We start from the raw sequence: 22,925 nt of genomic DNA, 5'->3' as shown, positions 1-22,925 counted from the left end.
CATGGTAAGTATTTGTGTATCTAAACATAGAAAAGGTATAGTAACAATACAGTATTGTAGTTTATAGGACCACCATTTTATAGATAGTCTGTTGTTGACCACATTGTTACACAGCTCATGGCCACAGTTATATCCTGTATTAATCTAGTCCATACTGCTCATTCTGGATAGTGTCCAACTACTGTCCCCAATCTAGGGAGCATTTTGTTTTCTCTTCCTTAAAAATCAAGGCTCTGACATATGACATACACATTGACTTTAGAATTTAAGAGATGTAGGTTTGAATCTCTGTTCTTCATTTGTTAGCAATGTGACTTGGAGTGACGTGCTTACATTCCTCAGTTTTCTCATCAAAATGTGGTGATGAACAAATAATATTTTGTAAGGTTGCTTAAGGTTTAAGTAAGATAATGTAAGTAAAGCCATTAGCACAGTGCCTTGTATCTAGAAGGTGTATTTATTCCCCTACATGATATTCTCCTCATCATTCCTTTGAGTAAGCAGTTCATATGAAATAGTGGAGATACCAATATGCATAAGTAGATTCATTTCAGTGTTACCATTCCACCAATTATTTGAGTAAAACTTATACCTGAATTTCATTTGGGTTTCAACACATTTATTAAGTGCCTGATCTGTTTCATAGCACCTTCATTACTTTTTTTTTTTTTTTGGAGACAGTCTTGTTCTGTTGCCTAGGCTGGAGTGCAGTGGCATACAGTCTCAGCTCACTGCAACCTCGGCCTCCTGGATTCAAGTGATTCTCCTGCCTCAGCCTCCTGAGTAACTGGGATTATAGGCACCTGCCACTACACCTGACTAATTTTTGTATTTTTAGTAGGGATGGGGTTTTACCATGTTGACCAGGCTAGTCTTGAACTCCTAACCTGAAGTGATCCACCCGTCTCGGCCTCCCAAAGTGCTAAGATTACAAGTGTGAGCCACCACTCCTGGCCCCTCATTAACTTTTGAAAATATGCTTTTAAGTGAAGTATAACACTTATAAATTAAGAGTTTTTCTAATTTTTTTTCTTTTTTCCTTTTTTGAGACGGAATTTCATTCTTGTCGTCCAGGCTAGAGTACAATGGTGCGATCTCGGCTCACTGCAACCTCTGCCTCTCAGGTTCAAGCAATTCTCCTGCCTCAGCCTCCCTAGTAGCTGGGATAACAGGTGCCCACCACCACTCTCGGCTAACTTTTTTTTTTTTTTTTTGTATCTTTAGTAGACATGGGGTTTCATCATGTTGGCCGGGCTGGTCTCGAACTCCTGACCTCAGGTGATCTGCCTGACTCAGCTTCCCAAAGTGCTGGGATTACAGGTGCCTCGACCCTCCTAAAGTGCTGGGAATACAGGCGCCTCGACCTCCCAAAGTGCTTGGATTACAGGTGCCTCGACCTCCCAAAGTGCTGGGATTACAGGCATGAGCCACCACGCCCAGCCCAAGAGAGTTTTTCTTTTACATCAAAGAAAAGTTTCTTTTTCTGTAATGAGACTATTAGGTGTTTCATTTTTTATTTTGAAAAATCTTCAAACTGGTGGAATAAAAGCAAAAGTAGTATAGCAAACCCCTCTATATCCTAACTACAATACAATTAGCATGTTTAGGAAATTAACATTAGTACAGTGCTATGTAATTTGATACTACATCAGTTTTGCCTCTTCCCCCCAGTGATGTCTGCATAGCATTTCTTTTTCCTACTTCATCAGTTCAAGATCATACACTTGATGTAGTTATCATGTCTCTTTGCTCTCCTCCAATCTATATTGGTTCCTCACCCTTTTATTTATTTATTTATTTTTGACTTTTATGACATTGCTGTTGTCAAAGGCCAACTGTTTTATAGTGTTTCTCAACTTGAGTCACACTGTTTCCTCATAATTTTTTTTGGGGTATGCATTTTTGGGGGGCAGGGATAATATGGAAGAGAGACCATATAAAAGACAATATTTTCTGTAAAGGTGTATCATATGAAGAGGTGTATAATGCCAGTTTGTTCTCTTATTGGTGATGTTAATTTAGATGACTTAGTTAAGGTGGTATCCAGTGGGTTTATTTTCTCTAATGTTATATCTTTCTTCTTTGTTGTTAACATGTAATCTGTGGGGAGATACATTGAAATGGTGTAAATATCCTTTTTACCAATTCATTTTGATTCAGTGGTTTTTGGATCCTTGATGATACTTGTCTGAATCAGATATTACCAGGGTGTAAATGGTAGATGTTAGAATTTCAAAATACAATTTCTAAGAGTTTTAGTTTTAGTGTCCCTGAAATGAGGTGTTTTTTTTTTTTTTTTTGGAAACGGAGACTTGCTGTGTTTCCAGGCTGGAGTGCAGTAGCACGATCTCAGCTCACTGCAACCTCTGCCTCCCAGGTTCAGCCAATTCTTCTGCCTCAGCCTCCTGAGTAGCTGGGACTACAGGCACACACCACCACCATGCCCAGCTAGTTTTTGTATTTTTAGTAGAGATGGGGCTTCACCCTGTTGGCCAGGATGGTCTCGATCTCTTGACTTCATGATCTGCCTGCCTCGGCCTCCCAGAGTGCTGGGATTACAGGTGTGAGCCACCGCGCACGGTCTGAGCTTTCTTTAATAGTAATAATTACAGAGTATTTGATTGATATCTGCTCTGTCATGGCTTTAATTATTTTTATGATTTTTAGGTTCATGTACTGGACAGACTGGGGAGAAGTGCCAAAGATAGAACGTGCTGGAATGGATGGTTCAAGTCGCTTCATTATAATAAACAGTGAAATTTACTGGCCAAATGGACTGACTTTGGATTATGAAGAACAAAAGCTTTATTGGGCAGATGCAAAACTTAATTTCATCCACAAATCAAATCTGGATGGAACAAATCGGTAAGATTATAAGATTAAAAAAAACTTTTAAGAAAACTCCATGAAACCTTAATATATTAAAAGTACAAAGTCTAATTTTATTAAGAAATATGTTCATTTTTGATTAAGTGCCAGAGGGGAAGAAGAATAGTCTTTTAGTTAGCTCTTTAAAAGTGCTTTAAAAGTAATTACATTTATCATCCATCTTGACAGCATTTAGAATTTGCAGGCTGTATTTCCTCTTTCCTTACTCTGAGCTAATTTAGTTCTTCAGTGGTTCTCCACCAGGGGTAGCATCTTTACTCCCTTTGTTTGGAAATGTGTGGAGAATTTTGTTTAACCCAAGGACTGGGAGTACTACTAGTATTTTAGTTCTGGTGTTAGGGGAAGGTCCAAGGTTGCTAAACATCCTGCAGTATGCTGGGCATCAGTACAACAAAGAGTGTCCCACGCAAAATGACCAGTAAAGCCCCCAAGTCCTGCTAATGGAACTTTGATAAATCTCTTTACTAGGATGGGGTTTGGCCAACATTTTCTGTAAAGGCTCAGATAGTAAATATTTTAGTCTTATGATCTCTGGTTCAGCTACTTCTGCTACTGTAGTTTAAAAGCAGCTATAGTAATGCATACGGGAATAGGCATGACTGTGTCCCAGCAAAACTTTATTTATCTATTTACGTATTTATTTTAGACAGTCTCGCCCTGTCATCCAGGCTGGAATGCAGTAGCGTGATCTCAGTTCACTGCAACCTCTGTCTCCTGGGCTCAAGCGATCTTCCTGCCTCAGCCTCCCGAGTAGCTGGGACTATAGGCACACGCTATCACATCGGGCTAATTTTTGTATTTTTTGTAAAGATGGCATGTCACCATGTTGCCCAGGCTGGTCTTATCCCTGAGCTCCAAGTGATTCACCGGCCTCGGCCTCTGAAAGTGCTGGAATTATAGGCATCAGCCATAGCACCCAGCGTAAAACTTTATTTGTAAAGCACAATGAGCCTGTGGGCTGTAGTTTGCTCATCCCTGGACAAGGAGAAAACCTACTGCATGTACTATACATTTCAGTGTTCAAGGAAGACAAAGTCTATAATACATAAACACGGAATTTCTTCTCAGATTATGTTCAGATTTTTAAAGACATTTTATATTTGGATTCTTGTGTTTTAATGATAATTTTGGTTTTTGGTCTCAATCTGAGACCTCACCAGATGAGAGGTTTTGGTGATCGAAGGATTTTTTTCAATGTGTAAACATGTGTCAATTATCTGAACTAAGAATAAGGGACTTTTAGAAGTACTGAAAACCAGGAAAGATTTAGAGAATTCAGTTAAACTTTTTGTAATCATGGAGTTGGAGTATTTTTTTGCCTTCTTTCAAAAAAGAGTGAAATGCTATATAACAATATGGTTTAAAGTAAATTTAAATGTCAAAAGGTAAGTATATGATGAGTATAGAAACAACTGCTGTTTTTGACCTCAAATCTGGCTGTGAGGGGGATTCGAGGAAGATGGATGTGACCATGTCATAGTATTTTTGTTTTTGTTTTTAACTAAAACCTACAGAAACTAGATAGCAAATCCAAATCTATGGATAAAGTTGACCATAGCCTTAGGCATTTGAAAATAAAACTAGATAAGGGCAAACCACCAACAGAAACTAGGTAGCGAATCCAAAAACGTGGATAAAATTGACTATAGCCTTAGGCATTTGAAAGTACAACTAGATAAGAGCAAATCACCAACAGCCACAAGACCTCCATGTTATCACTGTCTATGCAAGAATAAGCAGGGAGATTTAACAGGGTATCTCATAAGACTTGAAAGCAGGGGAACGCCAAAATAGCCACAACTATTTGCTGGACAAGATGGTGGGTTATTTTAAGAACAGCAGCTGAAATGGGAGGGTGGGAGGGTTGCCCACTCCAATATTAGGCAAGTGCAGTGTGACCATGGTAAAGACAGAAGAAGCTAGAGTAGTCTAGCCCCAGCGAACTCTCAAAATGGAACTACTGAAATGAACCTGCCAGAGTGCTCATCCAGGACAGAGCACCACACTGATTAAAACAAAATTGAATAGGACAGAATAATCCAAATTGAGCAGGATAGGGACAATAGAATAGAGAAGAACAGGAGGAGAAGGAAAGAGAAAGTTCAGATAAGGTTGGGAAGATCAATGGCTAGTAGATCTCAGAAAGCAAGCTACCAGGTTTTTGAACATTATGTGAAAACAACGGAGGAATGAATTCTCTGACATCAGAAAAACTACCTTGAACTCTACATTATTTTAAAAGTTCAGGAACACTAATTTTACATAGACAAGAGAAACAGAAAAATATCAAGGTAAAATCCCATTTAAAGTTAATATAAAGGAAAAAACAAAAGCTCTTATAAATAAAAGCACCCCAGAAAAACATGACCGCACAACAGATCAAACCTCTATTATAAAATGAGCTGGAGAAGGAGGAGGCTGCGAATCACTTACAAATGAAGTGGAAGCAGGACCCAAACCCTGAGTTCCAAAAGGGTGAGCGAGTGCTGTGCTTTGATGGGTTGCTGCTTTATGAAACAAAATGTGTAAAGGTTGCCATAAAGGACAAACAAGTGAAATACTTTATATATTACAGTGGTTGTAATAAAAATTGGGATGCATGGGTTCCACAGAGCAGAGTACTCAAATACATGGACACCAATTTGCAGAAACAGAACTTCAAAAAGCCAATCAGGAGCGGTATGCAGAGGGGGAGCTGAGAGGCACTGCCCCAAGAAAGAAGACATCTGGTCTGCAACAGAAAATGTTGAAGTGAAAACAAAAAAGAACAAACAGAAAATACCTGGAAATGGAGATGGTGGCAGTTCCAGTGAGACGCCTCAGCCTCCTTGGAAGAAAAGGGCCCAGGTAGATCCTACTCTTGAAAATGAGGACACATTCATGAACAGAGTTGAAGCTAAAAAGTGAAAATTCCTGAAGACCTGAAACCATGGCTTGTTGATGACTGGGACTTAATTACCAGACAAAAACATCTCTTTTATCTTTCTGCCAAGAAGAATGTAGATTCCATTCTTCAGGATTATGCAAATTACAAAAAAATCTCATGGAAAAACAGATAATGAGTATGCTGTTAATGAAGTTGTGGCAGGGATAGAAGAATAATTCAATGTAATGTTGGCTACCCAGCTACTCTCCAAATTTGACAGACCACAGTATGCTGAAATTCTTGCAGATCACCCTCATGTACTCATGTCCCAGGTTTATGGAGCACCACATCTATTGATGTACAAATTAAAGCAATGTTGGCCTATACACCTCTGGATGAGAAGAACCTTGTGGTTTTTTTTTTTTTTTTTTTTTTTTTTTTTTGAGATAGAGTCTCGTGCTGTTGCCCAAGTGGGAGTGCAGTGGCATGATCTCAACTCATTGCAACCTCTGCCTCCCCGGTTCAAGCGATTCTCCTGACTCAGCCTCCTGAGTAGCTGAGATTGCAGGTGCACACCACCACGCCCATCTAATTTTTGTATTTTTAGTAGCGACGGGGTTTCACCATGTTGGTCAGGCTGGCTCGAACTCCTGACGTCATGATCCACCCACTTCAGCTTCCCGAGTGCTGGGATTACAGGCATGAGCCACTGTGCCTGGCAGAGCCTTGTTTTATTACTGAATTATCTTCACAGTTTCCTAAAGTACCTGGCAAAGAATTCTGCAACATGTTTTAGTGCCCAGCAATTATGAATGGCTCCCCCAGAGAACCATCAGAAAGCTGTGTGAGAGGCACTCTCACTCATGTTTGGATCTCTGTAAACATATTTTTGTTCTTAGTCTTTCTGTTGTACAAAGGATGTACTTTGAAGATGTTATTGTACAACAATTGATGTTTTTCTGTTTAATTTTAAACAGAAAATTAAAGGAGTAATAGCTCCTTTTTTCCTATCTTACCTTTTTTTTCACTTCAAAGTTGCTGCGAGTGTATTCAACAATGGACAACAGAGGCACATGCTGTAGAGTGTTTTATTGCCTAGTTGACAGAGCTGCCTTTGAATGCTGGTGGTCCTGTTCCTTTGACCCTACGTACTTTTATAATATGTGTTCATGCTGTATGACAAAATGCTGTGATTCCTAGTGCCAAAGGTTCAATTCAGTGTATATAACTGAACACACTCATCCATGTGTGCTCCTTTTTGTTATGGTTCTTAAATAGCCCATTCTTTGCAAGTCATCCATGTTGTTCCTTAGACATTTAACTTTGCTCAAATTGTTGAAGAATGGTGTCTTGTTGCATGGTTTTTGTATTTGTGTCTAGTGCACATTTTAACATGGTAGATGCGATGCATTATGTAGCTAGTTTTCTGAAAAAGTCAGTCTTTTAGGAATTATTTTTCAAATCTTCAATAAATTTTTTCTTTAAATTTCAAATAAATAAATGAGTCAAAAGTCATTGAGAAACCAATATGACATGTGAAAGGACAACGTAAGATTAGAAAAATTCAGAAATGACTCACACTTATAATGCCAGCACTTTGGAAGACCAAGGCAGGTGGATCACCTGAGGTCAGGAGTTTGAGACCAGCCTGGCCAACATGGTGAAACCCCGTCTCCATTAAAAATACAAAAATTTGCTGGACGTGGTGACACATGCCTGTAATCACAACTACTCGGGAGGCTGAGGCAGTAGAATTGCTTGAATCTGGGAGGCAGAGGTTGCAGTGAGCCAAGATCATGCCATTGCACTCCAACCTGGGCGATGAGAGCAAAACTCTGTCTACAAAAAAAAAGAAAAATTCGGAAATGAAATGATAGAACTTAAGAAATAATTTTAAAAATCGCTTCAGAAAAGAAAACTAGAAGGGACACTAGGTTGAATAAACCAAACAACCTTTAAATAGAGGTTGAAAAGAAGGAAAAATTTAAAGACCGAAAAGAAATACAGAAAGACAAAAGATGATTTGAGAGAAAATGATAAATATTGAAGATAGGCAAAGAAGAAACAACACACAGATAATAAGACTCTTTAGAAAGCAAAGCAGAGCAAGGGAATAGAACAACTATGAACAACTATAGAAAAAGTTTCTTACAAGAAGATTTGTGACTGGGCATGGTGACTCATGCCTGTAATCCCAGTACTTTGGGAGGCCAAGACGGGTGGATTGCCTGAAGTCAGGAGTTTGAGACCATCCTGGCCAACATGGTGAAACCCCGTCACTACTAAAAATAACAAAAATTAGCCGAGCATGGTGGTGGGTGCCTGTAATCCCAGCTACTCGGGAGGCTGCGGCAGGAGAATCGCTTGAATTCTGCAGAGGTTGCAGAATCTGTTCGCTGCAACCTCTGCCTCTTTGGCACAAGCTGTCCTCCCACCTGAGCCTCCCAATGTACTGGGACTACAGATGCACACCACCAGACCTGACTAATTTTTTTGTATTTTTAGTAGAGACGGGGTTTTACCGTGTTGCCCAGCTGGTCTCGAACTCTTGGACTCAAGTGATCCGCCTGCCTCGGCCTACCAGTGTTGGAATTACAGGTGGGAGCCACCATGTCTGGCCATAAATTTAATTCTTATAGTAACTACATTGGTGTGGTCATAATAAATATCATTATTCTGAAGCTTTATATTGTTGCATCAAGTAAGTGAGTATTAGGACATATTATATTGCTCCTGCGTATGCTAGATTCTTGTGTGCAAGAGAGGAAGTATAGATGTAATACTGCAGAGGTTAAGTCAAACTGATAATTCCATATTTTAATGGAAAGTTACTTACTAGTATGCACTTACTAGGTATTTTATCTTTCAAAAATACATCTACCCAACTGTGTTGGTTCGTTTCCTGACTATGAACACTGAAGAGGACTAGATCAAAAATGACCAATTGAGTAGCAGTTGAACATTTACAGTGCTGTGAGCAGTGAACTTCTGTAGCACCCAGATTGTGGTGTTGGGAAAAACCATTCCACCTTAAAAGAAACCAAGCCTTTCTGGCAAAATTGTTGATTCTAGGTTTTGGGCAAGAAATGTACATGCTGAGCTGGAACATTGTCATAACAGATAGTAAGGAGGCTGTTAAAAGACTACTTAGGTTCGTTTCAGAAAGACTGGAGAAATGACTGCAGAACTCCCACCGGCCAGAGATTGGTAGAAACCTGTGAAGTGTGTTTAAATTCTTGAGTTCCTAATGATATTTTAAAAAGGAATTGGTTACTCTTAGATTAGAGCATGATAGGAACAAATTTATTGCCTTGAATATTGATAAATACAAGAAAGAAGCAATTTATCCTGCTTTTCCTATGTGAGTGTACCTCTGGCTAACAAAGTAGTAGATATGAGAGAGCTATTTCAATTGATAAATGAAAAAGAAATGACAGAATTGCAGTACCACCATTTTATAACTTTGGTGAATGAATGGGTCTAGGCAGTGAGCGTCGATGGCTACTAACATCACAAGAAGGAAAAGAACAGACATTATTTGCTTTTTGGTGTAAGAACATACTACTACCTACTATTTTGTCAAAGGAATCTATTCAACATGAGTCTGGTCAAGGCTCCATATATCAGCTGGCCATTTGTAGGAAATACAGAGGACAGAGAAACATTGAACTGCACCATGAGAGTACATCAGCAGATCTGGACATATAAATGAAATATCTTAGGTACTTTAACAGAGAGATTGTAAGGAAAAGACAGACAGGAAAAGAGCCTTGAATGCTCTACCAAAAAAAAAAAAATTCTTAGAACTGATCAATAAATTTGGTAAAGTTGCAGGATACAAAATCAACACAAAAAGATCAGTAGCATTTCTGTACACAAACAGCAAACTAGCTGAAAAAGAAATTAAGAAGGCAGTGTCATTTACAATAGCTGTGAGAAACTAATAAAATACCTAGGAATAAATTTAACCAAGGAGGTGAAAGACCTCTTCAGAGAAAGTTACAAAACACTGATGAAGGAAATTGAGGAGGACACAGACAAATGGAAAGACATTTCATGCTCATGGATTGGAATAATTCTTATTGTTAAAATGACCATACTACCCAAAGCAACCTACAGGTTAAGTGGAGTCCGTGTGAAAATACCAATGACATTCTGCACAGAAATAGAAAAAAAAATCCTATGGGACCATAAAAGACCCTGAATACCCAAAGCAATCCTGAGCAAAAAGAGCAAAGCTGGAGACATCATACTAACAGACTTCAAAATATACCACAAAGTTGTAGTAAACAAAGCAGCATGGTACTGGCATAAAAACAGAAACACAGACCAATGGAACAGAATAGAAAATCCGGAAATTAATCCATGTATCTATGGCCAATTGCTTTTTGACAAAAGTGCCAAGAACATAGATTGGGGAAAGGATAGTCTTTTCAATAAATGATGCTGGGGAAACTGGATATCCACATGTGGAAGAATGAAACTAGACACCCACCTCTCACCTTACACAAAAATCAACTCAGAATGGATCAAAGTCCTAAATGTAAGACTTGAAACTATAAAACTACTAGAGTAAACCATAGAGGAAATGCTTCAGAACATTGGTCTGGGAAAAGATTTTATGAATAAGACCTCAAAAATGCAGGCAACAAAAGCAAAAAATACCAGATGCATTATATCAAACTAAAAAGCTTCTACACAGCAAAGGAAACAGCACAGTGAAAAGACGACCTACAGAATGAGAGAAGATATTTGCAAATTACTCATCTGACATGGGATTAATATCCAGCATATACAAGGAACTCAAACAGTTCAACAGCAAAAAAAGTTTGTTTAAAAAATGGGGAAATGATCCGAATAGACATTTATCAAAAGAAGGCATATAAATGGCCACAGACATATGAAAAAATGCTCAATATCACAAATCATCTGGGAAATACAGATTAAATTCACAATGAAATATCATCTCACCCTAGTTAGGATATGGCTATTACCAAAAAGACAAAAAATAATACTGTCAAGAATGCACAGAAAAGGGAACTCTTGTACACTGTTGGTGGGAGTATAAACTAGTACAGCCACTATGGAGAATAGTATGGAAGTTCCTCAAAAAATTACAAATAGAACTACCATATGATCCAGCAGTCCCACTACTTGGCATTTACCCAAAGGAAAGGAAATCAGTGTATGAAGACATTTGCACCCCTATGTTTATTGCAGCACCCTTTACAATAGCCAAGATATGGAATCAACCTAGGTGTCCAACATCAGATGAACAGATAAAGAAAATGTGGTATATATACACAATGGAATACCATTCAGCCATAAAAATAATGAAATCCTGTCATTCCTAGCAATATGGATAGACCTGGAGGGCATTATCTTAAATGAAATAAGCCCAGGAACAAAAAATTAAACCATGCATGTTCTCACTCATATGGGGAAGGTAAATGTTGATCTCACAAAAGTAAAGAGTAGAATAGGGGATACTAGAGGCTGGAAAGGGTAGGGGAAAGGAGGAGATAAGAAGAGATTTGCTAAAAAATACAAAATTACCGTTAGAAAAAGCTTGAGTGTTCTGTACCACTGTAGGATGACTGTACTTAACAGGTAAAACATTATATAGTTTCAAAGAGGATACTGAATGTTTCCAACACAGAAATGTTAAATGTTTGAGATTATGGATATGCTAATTACCCTGAGCTGATCACTGTACCTTATGTGTATTGCAACATTGCTGTGTACACCACAAATATGTGTAATTATCATGTACCAGCTAAACATTTTTTAAAAGAGAGACTTTAAAAGAAATAGCAAATGAAAATGGGGCTTAAGGCTAAACTGTTTTTCTGTGGATGCACACTTATAGAAAGCAGTGAAACTATAAAGGCAAGAAAGTGACTAATAGAAAATCAGAATAGTTGTTACTTCTGTGGAGAAGGAGGGATTGGGACAGGGTTCATGCAGGGCCTTTTGAAGTCGTCTGGGTGATTCACCCAGATCAGGTTTTTTTTCCTTCATCTGGGTGAATTCATGGTTGCAAGAGTGTTTGCCTTATAGTCACTTCTTAAGCTATGTTTCTCTGTATTGGCTTTATTTTTTTAAAAAAAGTTAAAAATAGTCTTGAGCAGATATTACCTGTAGGTTTTTTTAATAAAGTGATTTTATCAGTTGAGGAAGTTCCTTTCTATTCCTAGTTTACGGACAGTTTTACCATGAATAATTACTGGATTCTGTCCAGTCCTTTTTCTGCATCTATGGAAATGATTATACGGTTTTATTCTTTATTTTATGAACATGGTGAATTTCAGTAATTGGTTTTCAGTTGTTAAACCAATCTTGCATTTCTGGGATAAGTTCTACTTGGTCGTGGTTTATACTTCTTTTGAAATGTTGTTAGATTTTGTTTGCTAATATTCTGTTGAGGATTTTTATGCCTTTAATAGTGAAGGATATTGATCCATAGTTTGTTTTTCTTGTGTTTATTTGGTTTTGAGATTAGCATAATATCAGCCTCCTAGAGTCGGGAGATATTTCCTCTTTCTTTGTTTTGTGGAAGAGTGTGTGACCAGTTGATACAATTTTTCCTGCGAATATTTGGTAGAATTCGCCATCGAAGCCATCTGGGCATGGGGATTTCTTTTTGGGAAGTATTAATTATGAATTCAATTTCCTTGTACGCTGTAGATCTATCAGATTTTCTGTTTCATCTTGAGTCAGTTTTGGTAATTTGGTTTTTTTCCAGGAATATTTTTGTTTCATAAATTTGTATAATTTGTTGGCATAAAGTTGTTAATGGTATTTCCTGATAATCCTTTTAATTTCTGTAAGGCAGTGTTTCTCATCATCACTTTATTCATGGTTTTCACAATTTGCGTCTTTTTTTCTTGGTCAGTCTAGCACTAAAGGGTTGTTAGTTTTGCGGATCTTTTCAAAGAGAAACCAACTTCCGGTTTTACTGATTTTTCCCCCCTTTATTGTTTTTCTGTTTCATTGCCTTTTTTTTTCTTTTCCCTAATGTTTTTATTTTCTTCCTTATGCTTGCTTTGGATTTAATTTACTCTTCTTCCAGTTTCTTAAGGTTAAATCATAAATAATTGACTTGTGATCTCTCTTCTTTTCTAATATAGGCATTAGTATTCTATATACATTTCCATATTTTGCATTTTCATTTTCTTTTAGCTCAAAATATTTAAAAACTTTTATTGTAATTTCTTCCTTGACCCATTGCTGATTTAGAGGAAATTGAGAAAGAAATTTCAAAAATTTAGAAAATAATTTTGATTTCCCAAATTTTCTTCTGTTGATTTCTTGATGAATTTCATTATGGTCAGAGAGTAGTATATTTTATATGAGTTCAGCCTTTTAAGATTAATTCTGTCTCCTAGCATGTGGTATCCTGGAGAAAGTTACACGTGTACGTGAAAAGATTGTGTATTCTGGTGTTGCATGGAATGTTCTATAGATAGTAGGTTAAGTTGGTTAATAATGTTCAAATTTTCTATATCCTTAGTAATTTTCTATCTAGTTGTTCTTTCCTTTAGTGAGAATAGGGTGCTGAGCTCTCCAACTATATATATTGTTGAACTGCCTATTTTTCCCTTCATTTCTGTCAGATTTTGCTTCATTTGTTCTGGGGCTCTGTTTTTAGGTACCTGTATGTTTCTAATTGTATCTTCCTGATGACTCTTTCTCATAAAACCTGCCACTGTATCTCTAGTTACCTTTTTATACTTAAAATCTATTTTGTCTGATAGAGCTGCTCCAACTCTCTTATGGTTACTGTTTACTGTAACCCTTTCTTTTCAATCTATTTGTATCTTTGAATGTAAAATGTGTCTTTTATAAACAGCATATAGTGTAATCTTTGTTTTATTCAGTCTAACAGCCTTTGCCTTTTGATTGGTGTGTTTATTCACATTGAATGTCATTAATGATATGGTTGGGTTTATGTCTGACATTTTGGTGTTTTTTTTAAAATTTGTCTTATGTCATCTTTGTTCCTTTGTCCTTTGTATTAAGTAGATATTTTCTGGTGTGTCATTTTGATTCCTTGGTTGATAATTTTAAAATGTATTTTTGGGATTGTAAAGGTAATTATTTTAGGGATTGCAACATGCATTTTGTTAAAATCTACTTTGTGGTGATATTAACTTAATTATGTAAAGTACATACATTTTACTCTAAGTATATTCCCATTCTCTCCTATCCTTTGTGCTATTATTGTCATTTGTATTACATTTCTATTGTATCTAACACAGGGTTATACTTACTGCTTTATATAATCGTTTGTCTGTTAAAAAGGTTAAAGAAAAAAGAGAAAACACTATTTATAGAGTCTTTTGTATTAACCTGCATGTTTACTGTTTCTGGTATTCTTCATTTTTCCTGAGGGTTCAAGTTATCATCTGGAGTCATTTCCTTGTTCCAGTATAGTTCTGTTCTCTCCCTTGTCCTTTGTCCTTCAAATATTTCATTTAAAAAATATTTTTCTCTATTCTTTAATATTTCTTCCTTTTCAGTATTTCTTTTTCTTTATGTATTATGTTTATTGATTCTTATTTCTTAGACTTCATTTCTGAAATGATGTATTTTTGTATTTCTCATTCTTCCATCAAGTTCTGTCACTTCACTTCTGAGTTGTCTTATTCTAATTTGTGTTGTTCGTTTATGACTAGTATCTTATTTTAAAGATTTTGACTGTTTTGAAATAAGTTATCAGTTTAATTTGTTCTATTTCCATACCTTTCTGGCATACTTTTATTGTCTGTAGGGATGTTATTCTTCACTTTATCCTCTTCTTATTTTTAATATTAACTTATTAATGGGATTTGGCATTAGTACTTTGTTTTCTTAATTTCAGGTGAAACTGTTTTGCTTGAACATATAGAAGAAGGCAGAGTTCATAAGTTTTCCAGTTTCATAGAACTCTCATGTCTATGTGTATATGTTTAAAAAATAATGGCAGTTAGCTTTCTGGAATTTCCTGTCTCTCCCACTTTCCTTCTCCTGCTTTATTCTGTACCTTATTTTTTCATTGTTTCTCCTGTACCAGTCATGCACACTTTTCAGTCTGCTCCCAGTGATTTCTCTTCAGTATGAGGCTTTGTCTGGAAGGGAGCCCAGGAAGGACAATTTTGAGAATTCACAATAGGTTAAAGTATAGTGCTAGACCTTTCAGTGCCTGACGATGAATTCATTGTATTCACTTACTCTTGAAGTGGCCAGAACGAGTCATAGCTGGTTGCTGTTCTCAGATTGGTTTACTAAGCTTTCCAATGTTGTCTGTTTTATGTGTTCTGTCCTGCCAGATGTCCTATTGTTTCTTTCTCATATCCTGCAGAGGTGCCAATATCAGTCATATCTTAATGGCTGTTGGTAGTTTTCTGTACCATTTTGTATCCTGGGTTTTACCTAGCTTTGTGTTGTGAATGTTGTCCATGGGGTTTGGGGTTCATTACCTAGTTGTTCTCTGTTTTCATGTGGAGGATTTGTGGAGATTTTTAAAAAGCTTTGCCATCACTGCTGATGTTGTCGTCTTAGATATTATTACAACCTCACTGTGGTGAAGGGAGGCTTCCTTCCAAGGTTAAGTTCAGATGTCAGAACTCATGACAGGAGTCCTGTGGTATGATTAAAGAAAGATTTATTACTCACACAAGTGTGCAGTTCTGAGAGAGGGGCAGAAGATGGCTATCTGGGAGGAGATCCAGAAACAAAAACTAAATGAGGGCATGCAGGTGTTTTATAAAGGATAAGTCCAGTTGGTGCAGAGTTCAAAAGAACCACCTTGCAAAGTTCAAAGAATTTCAGAGAGCTAGCAAGAGGTGCCTGGGAGGTATTGGCAGTGGTGAGCTTTATCAGTAAGTTGCAGAATGTGACAGACATAGGCAGGAGATGATGCTCAGAGATTGCAAGCACTATATGAAAACTTCAGTCAGGTTGGGGGGAGTCTCGGTTTCTTTTCTGTGGTCTCCAGGATGGTGATCCATTTTTTAGTTTCTGTTATTGTTGTGACCTACTATTGAGGAACTGGGCTTGGATCTTAGCTGCCACTTTGGTTCTTAGCAGCCATGATCAACTCCTCCTTGAAGTAACTTGTGTTTCCAGATGGGAATCAGGAGGTGGGCTTACTTGATAATCTCAGCCAGAGAGAAGAAAGGGGAAAACTATATGTGGTTATCCCTACTTTGAGGAACAAGTCATAGTTGGCTGGTCAAATCATTATATCACCCTTGCATGATAGTGTTCTTAGTTCTGCCTTTTGTTCAGCTCTGTTAATTACATATTTTCTTAAAAACATTTCATTTTATCAAGCATCCCCAGAGCATTTAGTAAGTGTACCTAATTTGTGCACCTTACCATTGTGTGAGATCCTTGGTATATAAATAAGCTAGAGTTCTACTCTCAAAAAGGTTATCTGTTATAGAGTTGTTGGATAGGTAAACAGTTATAAAACAGTTCACTAACTGCTATGAGAACATAGAGAAAGAAAACTAACTTGGCTTGTGGCGGGAGGAAATTAAGAATGGCTATGAAAAGAAAGTGACATTTAAATTTAATGTTAGGGCCGGGCGCAGTGGCTCACGCCTGTAATCCCAACATTTTAGGAGGCCAAGGTGGGCGGATCACCTGAGGTCAGGAGTTTGAGACCAGCCTGGTCAACATGGTGAAACCCCATCTCTACTAAAAATACAAAATTAGCCAGGCATGGTGGTGCACGCCTGTAATCCCAGCTACTTGGGAGGCTGAAGCAAGAGAATCGCTTGAACTCTGGAGGCAGAGGTTACAGTGAGCCAGGATCATGCCACTGCACTCCAGCCTGGGTGACAAGAACGAGACTCTGTCTCAAAAAAAAAATTAGTATAGTATTTACTGATTCTAATAAGCCATTGAGTTTAAGAACTTACTGATTTATAAAACTACCACATGAAATGTTCACATTGTAAATGTTATCCTTATATCAGAAATATTAAAATATTGAAAATATGTGTCTTAAAATTGAGGAATCATTAATGAAAGTGTTAAGTAGCAAGCATAGTGCTGAATGGCTTTTACATATGTTGTTTAATCTTCACGGTAACTCAGTGAGGATAGATTATTACCTTCCGTTGACAGATGAAGAAATAAAACTTGCAGAAATGGTGTCAGTAGTAAGTGTCACGGGGGGATTTAAGCTCACCTCTGGTTTCTAAGTTTATGCATTCAGTTAATATATAAAATGAATATAGCTTTTAGGGATTTTGCCTTTTCCATTTGTTTATTTTCCTATGTTCAGTAGAGTGAATTTCAACTTTTCACTTAATGATATACAAAGAACTTTTTGAAAGCTTTTTTTTCCTTGAGTTTTTCAAAGCAGTTCTTTAAGATGGTGAAATGCCAAGTAACTTAGTTTTAACTACTCTTTATTTTTCATTTGTGTTACTTGTCTTTTTTGGCAGCTTTCTCAGTTCTCTCTGTTTCCACTATGAATTTTGGAAGACTTTAGTGTGAAATATACAGGCCTCTTTAAAATTGAACATAAACTGTGCCATCACCCTGTAAATAATATATTCTCTTTAGTAAATTTAATAAAACTGTCCATTTAAAAAGCAGAAGAAAGCACTTCAGGAGAAGGCATTGTGACAGTTCTCTTTGGGAAATGAGAAGGAATAGTAGGCATTTTACTTAGGGAAGAGAGGATTAAGGAAAATGAGAAAACTGGTGATACGGGTTGGCAGTGCAGGTACCTTGTCTGAATTTATAATGCTTTAGACTAAGACCATTCCATGTGCAATCACAGATGGTAATCCTGCTTACACATAAACATGATCTCAATTGCCTTTAATTTAATATGCTGGTAGTCTGTTAGTAGAAAATGTCAGTTAACCTCAAGGACCTGAAAATTGAATCATCTTTCTTTTTTTTATTTATTTATTTTTTTGAGACGGAGTCTCGCTCTGTTGCCCAGGCTGGAGTGTAGTGGCGCGATCTCGGCTCACTGCAAGCTCCGCTTCCCTGGTTCACGCCAGTCTCCTGCCTCAGCCTCCTGAGTAGCTGGGACTACAGGCACCCGCCACCATGCCCAGCTAATTTTTTTGTATTTTTTTTTTTTAATAGAGATGGGTTTCATCTTGTTAGCCAGGATGGTCTTGATCTCCTGACCTCGTGGTCCGCCCGCCTTGGCCTCCCAAAGTGCTGGGATTACAGGCGTGAGCTACCGTGCCCAGCCTGAATCATCTTTCTTAAGATATATGATACTTCTAATTTCTCTTCAGTAGCTTATGTTTTCCCCTCCCTTTTCCCTTCATTTTTCTTTCCCTTCCTCCCTCTCTACCCATCTCTGCCTCCTGGGTGGGCTATTGGGAAATTGGGAAACATGAATTTATGAAAATATCAAAACATGTATTTTCTTGAATATTATTTTGACTCAAAACGTGATTTGTTCATTATTCCAGAGCATTTGCTTATTCTATAACTCTGATACTCTACAAAGTTCTGTGCCTTAAGTGCTAACCAGGCTGTCTGCTTTTCCTTTTAAACAGTGTGTATTGCTTGTGAACATTTTGGGTCTGCTTTGTCTCATGAACATATTCTGCCAGTGACAGGACTTCTTTTTGGCTCCTGAATAGAGTGAAAAGCCAGCTAAGATGATCATTTGCTGGAGCTAGACTGGGCTTTGCAGGGAGAGTGCCATTTTGGCCTCATGTTTATGTTTCTTTCTCAGTTATCAAAACCATAAGAAGTGATGGACAAAACAGGCTCAGGTTCTTTGTTCTTTCACATCAAGAAGGAAAAAACCTATTGCTGATATATATCTACTTCAGTGCCAACTGTAACCTCTGTAATTTTTCTCATTACTTACCTTTCTCTGTCTGATGACATGAATTATGTGTAAGGATGGAAGCTGTGAGTCCAGAGATGGTAGCTGAAGAGGAGGATTTGACAGCAGTGCAAACAATGAAAAAGCAGTGCTGCCTCTCTGCCGGGTGTCTTGTACTGAACTTGAGGCCTGCTGCCAAGTTAGGGACTATTCCGAAGTGCTTGTTTGGGGCTTTTGGATACCTTAAAAATATATATGAATTCATTATGTAAATTATTTTTTATAGGTGTATTTGACCTAATGGTATGTATTACTCAAGATTTGTATGTGTTAATGTGAACTAAGATCATTTTAATGGGAGAGGTGATGTTATGATAGAAGAAGAAAATTTAGAAATAAGTTTAAATTTTTCTCTTTGTATTAATAGGCAGGCAGTGGTTAAAGGTTCGCTTCCGCATCCTTTTGCCTTGACGTTATTTGAGGACATATTGTACTGGACTGACTGGAGCACACACTCCATTTTGGCTTGCAACAAGTATACTGGTGAGGGTCTGCGTGAAATCCATTCTAACATCTTCTCTCCCATGGATATACATGCCTTCAGCCAACAGAGGCAGCCAAATGGTAAGTGATCCTTGATTTTTAAATTGCAAGTTGGAACAGCTTTGTAACACTCTAATGTCTGGCTTTAGTGAGAATCAGGAGGAGGGAGGGCATATCCAAAGATAATTGGCGGGAATAAAAATGAGTTAAAATCCTACTTGGGAGGCTGAGGCAAGAGAATCACTTGAACTCGGGAGGCCGAGGTTGCAGTGAGCTGAGATTGCGCCATTGCATTCCAGCTTGGGAGACAGAGCAAGACTCGGTCTCAAAAAAAAGAAAAAAAAAAAAGAGAGAGAGTTAAAATCCCAGCACTTTGGGAGACCGAAGCAGGCAGATCATATGAGGTCAGGAGTTTGAGACCAGCCTGGCCAACATGGCAAAAACCCTGTCTCTACTAAAAAATACAAAAATTAATGGAGTGTAGTGGTGTGCACCTGTAGTCCCAGCCACTTGGGAGGCTGAGGTAGGAGAGTCACTTGAACCTGGGAGGTGGAGATTGCAGTGAGCTGAGATTGTGCCACTGCACTCCAGCCTGGGCAACAGAGCGAGACTTTGCTCAAAAAAAAAAAAAGGGAAAATGTAAAAATATAATTCAGGTTAGGCAATAACCTAGACCATTTGTAGCCTTTCACTACAGAACCACCTCAGCCTTTTTGGGTCAGCAGTTCTAGAGGTGGAGAAGAGAAAAGATAATTTAAAAATTGAGATAGCTTATATGCTAGGCTTATAACAAATTAATTTTTTGTTCATATTATTTCTTTCAATATGTAGTTGAATGTGTTGATGTGAGTGTGTTTAAAAAACAAACTCTGGCCGGGCGCGGTGGCTCAAGCCTGTAATCCCAGCACTTTGGGAGGCCGAGACGGGTGGATCACGAGGTCAGGAGATCGAGACCATCCTGGCTAACATGGTGAAACCCCGTCTCTACTAAAAAATACAAAAAACTAGCCGGGCGAGGTGGCGGGCACCTGTAGTCCCAGCTACTCAGGAGGCTGAGGCAGGAGAATGGCGTGAACCTGGGAGGCGGAGCTTGCAGTGAGCTGAGATTTGGCCACTGCACTCCAGCCTGGGCGACAGAGTGACAGAGCGAGACTCCGTCTCAAAAACAAAAACACAAACAAACAAACTCTTGGGCCAGGCGCGGTGGCTCATGCCTGTAATCCCAGCACTGTGGGAGGCCGAGGCAGGTGGATCACTTGAGGTCAGGAGTTTGAGACTGGCCAACATGGCGTTTAGTAGAGACAACACGTCTCTACTAAAAAAACAAAAATATTCGCCAGGTATGGTGGCGCATGCTTATAATCCCAGCTACTTGGGAGACTGAGGCTGGAGAATCACTTGAACCCAGGAGGTAGAGGTTGCAGTGAGCCAAGATCGCGCCATTGCACTTCAGCCTGGGCAACAAGAACGAAATTATGTCTCAAAAAAAAAAACAAAAAAACACACAAAAAAACTCCCTCTTCTTTTTAAATGAAAACTCCGTTAATCTAGAATATATTTGAATTTAAGTACCTCAGCTTGCTAAATAAAATACCTACTTAAACTTTTCTGCGTACCCCTCCCACCTTGTTTTCCTTAGTTTTGGTTCTATTTTTGGTCAGCCTTTATAATGACTTGGGCTATGACTGCTGAGAACTTTTAAGAGATGACTGGAATTAGGTTTAAAAGGAATATGAGAATGTTAAGGGTTTGGCACTTGTGTGTAAATAAATGTCTGGCATCTGTCTGAGTGTATTTCAGATTTTATTACATAGCCAAAAATGAAGAGTTTTTGCAACATGTGTTGTTTTATATTAGCTCTTTCAATTTAGGGGGAGATAATCAAATATTGAAAGTGTTATGTTGGAATCTGATGATCATGAGCCCATAAAAATGTTTTTAAATGTATGTGTTACTCTTCTGTACAAAAGAAAACATTCAGTTACTCGTATGAATTTTTTTTATTCTTCATAGGTCTGAAAAGAGAATTTTCCCTGTTTTTTGTTTGCTTTTTTGAGATGGAGTCTTACTCTGTTGTGCGTTTATGTGATCACGGCTCCCTGCAGCCTCCAACTTCCAGGCTCAAGTGATCTTCCCACCTCAGCCTCCCGAGTAGGGGGGACTACAGGCATATGCCACCACACCTGGCTAATTTTAGTATTTTTTATAGAGGTAGGGTCTCACCATGTTGGTGACCCAAGCTGGTCTCAAACTCTTGGGCTTAAATGAGCCACCATGCCTGACCTCCTGTTTTTCTTTTTAAATGGCATTGTTGGTCCTTTGTGTTTTACTAATTTGAGAATTTGCAGTTATCTTTCATGTTGGTTACTTTCATCTTTCATGTTCCATTGGTCTCCATCTTATGTTGATTTTTTTCTATGAGTATTGTTTGGACATATCCTTTTCCATAATTTCCAAAGTTTGCTAATTAGTTTTCTCTGCTTTTCATTTTCCCCTTTTTTCTGCTTATCCCTTGTGTTAATCTTCCCAAGGCATGACTTTTCAACATAACTACTTTTCTTGGCTTTCAGTGTCCTTCACTTTAATCTATTCCCATTCTTTGTACTCATTCAGCTTTAGTTCCTTTTAGTTAATAGAAATCTTAACCTCCAGTTACACTGTTCACCTGATTATCTTACCCAGTTTGTAGTCCCTAAAGTTTTATTCAGATAGCTTTACCATACTTGAAATGTCCTCTTATTTATCCATCCTATCCTTGAAGGCTCCTGTGCTATATATACTCCACAAAGCTCTTCAATTCTTTAAACCTCAGTGGGTTTTTTCCCATATGACTCTATACTTATTGTCTATAATGTGCAAAATAGCACTTAGTTTTATTGGTTTTTTTTTTTTTAGTTTTGCTTTTTGTTAATTTTGTTTAACTGACTGAATTGTAACCTCTTTTAGTGCGGGGATCTCCTGCTTTACTTCTTGTGTATTCCTCTTTGAATACAAAATACTAAGTAAATTCACACTGATTAATTCCCGTCTTTGCAGATGGTTTGATAGTCAAGCACCTGCATGACATTTGGTAATAATTTTGGCTTATCACAGTTGTTCATGTTATGGTTGTTAACCTTTGTGTACTTAGTAATCATTGGTATTAATCAATGTGATTTATATTTGACAGCCACAAATCCATGTGGAATTGACAATGGGGGTTGTTCCCATTTGTGTTTGATGTCTCCAGTCAAGCCTTTTTATCAGTGTGCTTGCCCCACTGGGGTCAAACTCCTGGAGAATGGAAAAACCTGCAAAGATGGTAAGAAGATATTATCCAAAATGAAAAACTTTTTAACTATTGGAATTCTTTATGATTTGTTTTCTCTATAATCAGCTCTCTAGGTTATACTGCTTTGGGAGACCAGTCACTTAATTTCACACATGGTTATAGAATAGGAGTGTTTTGTTCTGTGGTATCACTTGAATGCTATTTTTAAAATTACTTTAGTGTTTTAAATAACACATTTTTGAAAAAGTTACTTGTATCTTTTCTGTCAATCTCATAGTCATTGATATCACAGTTGATACTTATGGAAATAAGTATTCTCATAAAGAATATATTGTTAACAGGTAGCATTTGTGAATCAAGAACCTGTGAAAGAAAGTATGTTTATTAAACTTTTAGCTACAAAGAATATCATGAGATATATTTTATAACAAATTATTTAAGGACATTTTAAATTGCTTTTTAACAACAGAGATTCTTTCAGAGCTAGAAAAAAAAATCCATATTGTACTGTTTAAAACAACTTCTTTTTATACTTAAGAAACACACTTTGCCTC

General features: G+C 37.7%; 1 protein-coding gene and 1 pseudogene across 2 annotated transcripts in view; both read left to right on the top strand.

Annotated features, from left to right (window-relative positions):
* LRP6 (LDL receptor related protein 6) overlaps nt 1-22,925 on the top strand; it is a 153,625-nt gene that overhangs the window by 64,191 nt on the left and 66,509 nt on the right. Inside the window, exons 3-5 of the mRNA XM_050748223.1 lie at nt 2,668-2,865; nt 18,985-19,181; nt 22,270-22,401. Of these exons, the coding sequence (XP_050604180.1) occupies nt 2,668-2,865; nt 18,985-19,181; nt 22,270-22,401 (527 nt within the window). The remainder of the gene's footprint in view (nt 1-2,667; nt 2,866-18,984; nt 19,182-22,269; nt 22,402-22,925) is intronic.
* On the top strand, nt 4,762-7,851 carry LOC126930795 (mortality factor 4-like protein 1; annotated as a pseudogene). Its single transcript, XR_007717678.1, has 2 exons — nt 4,762-6,164; nt 6,478-7,851. The product of XR_007717678.1 is annotated as a mortality factor 4-like protein 1 (transcript).

Source organism: Macaca thibetana, chromosome 11 (genome assembly GCF_024542745.1).
Source record: "Macaca thibetana thibetana isolate TM-01 chromosome 11, ASM2454274v1, whole genome shotgun sequence".
NCBI classification, from domain to species: Eukaryota; Metazoa; Chordata; class Mammalia; order Primates; family Cercopithecidae; genus Macaca; species Macaca thibetana.
Note: the sequence above shows the minus strand (reverse complement) of the source record. Positions and strands in the feature narration are given on the sequence as shown.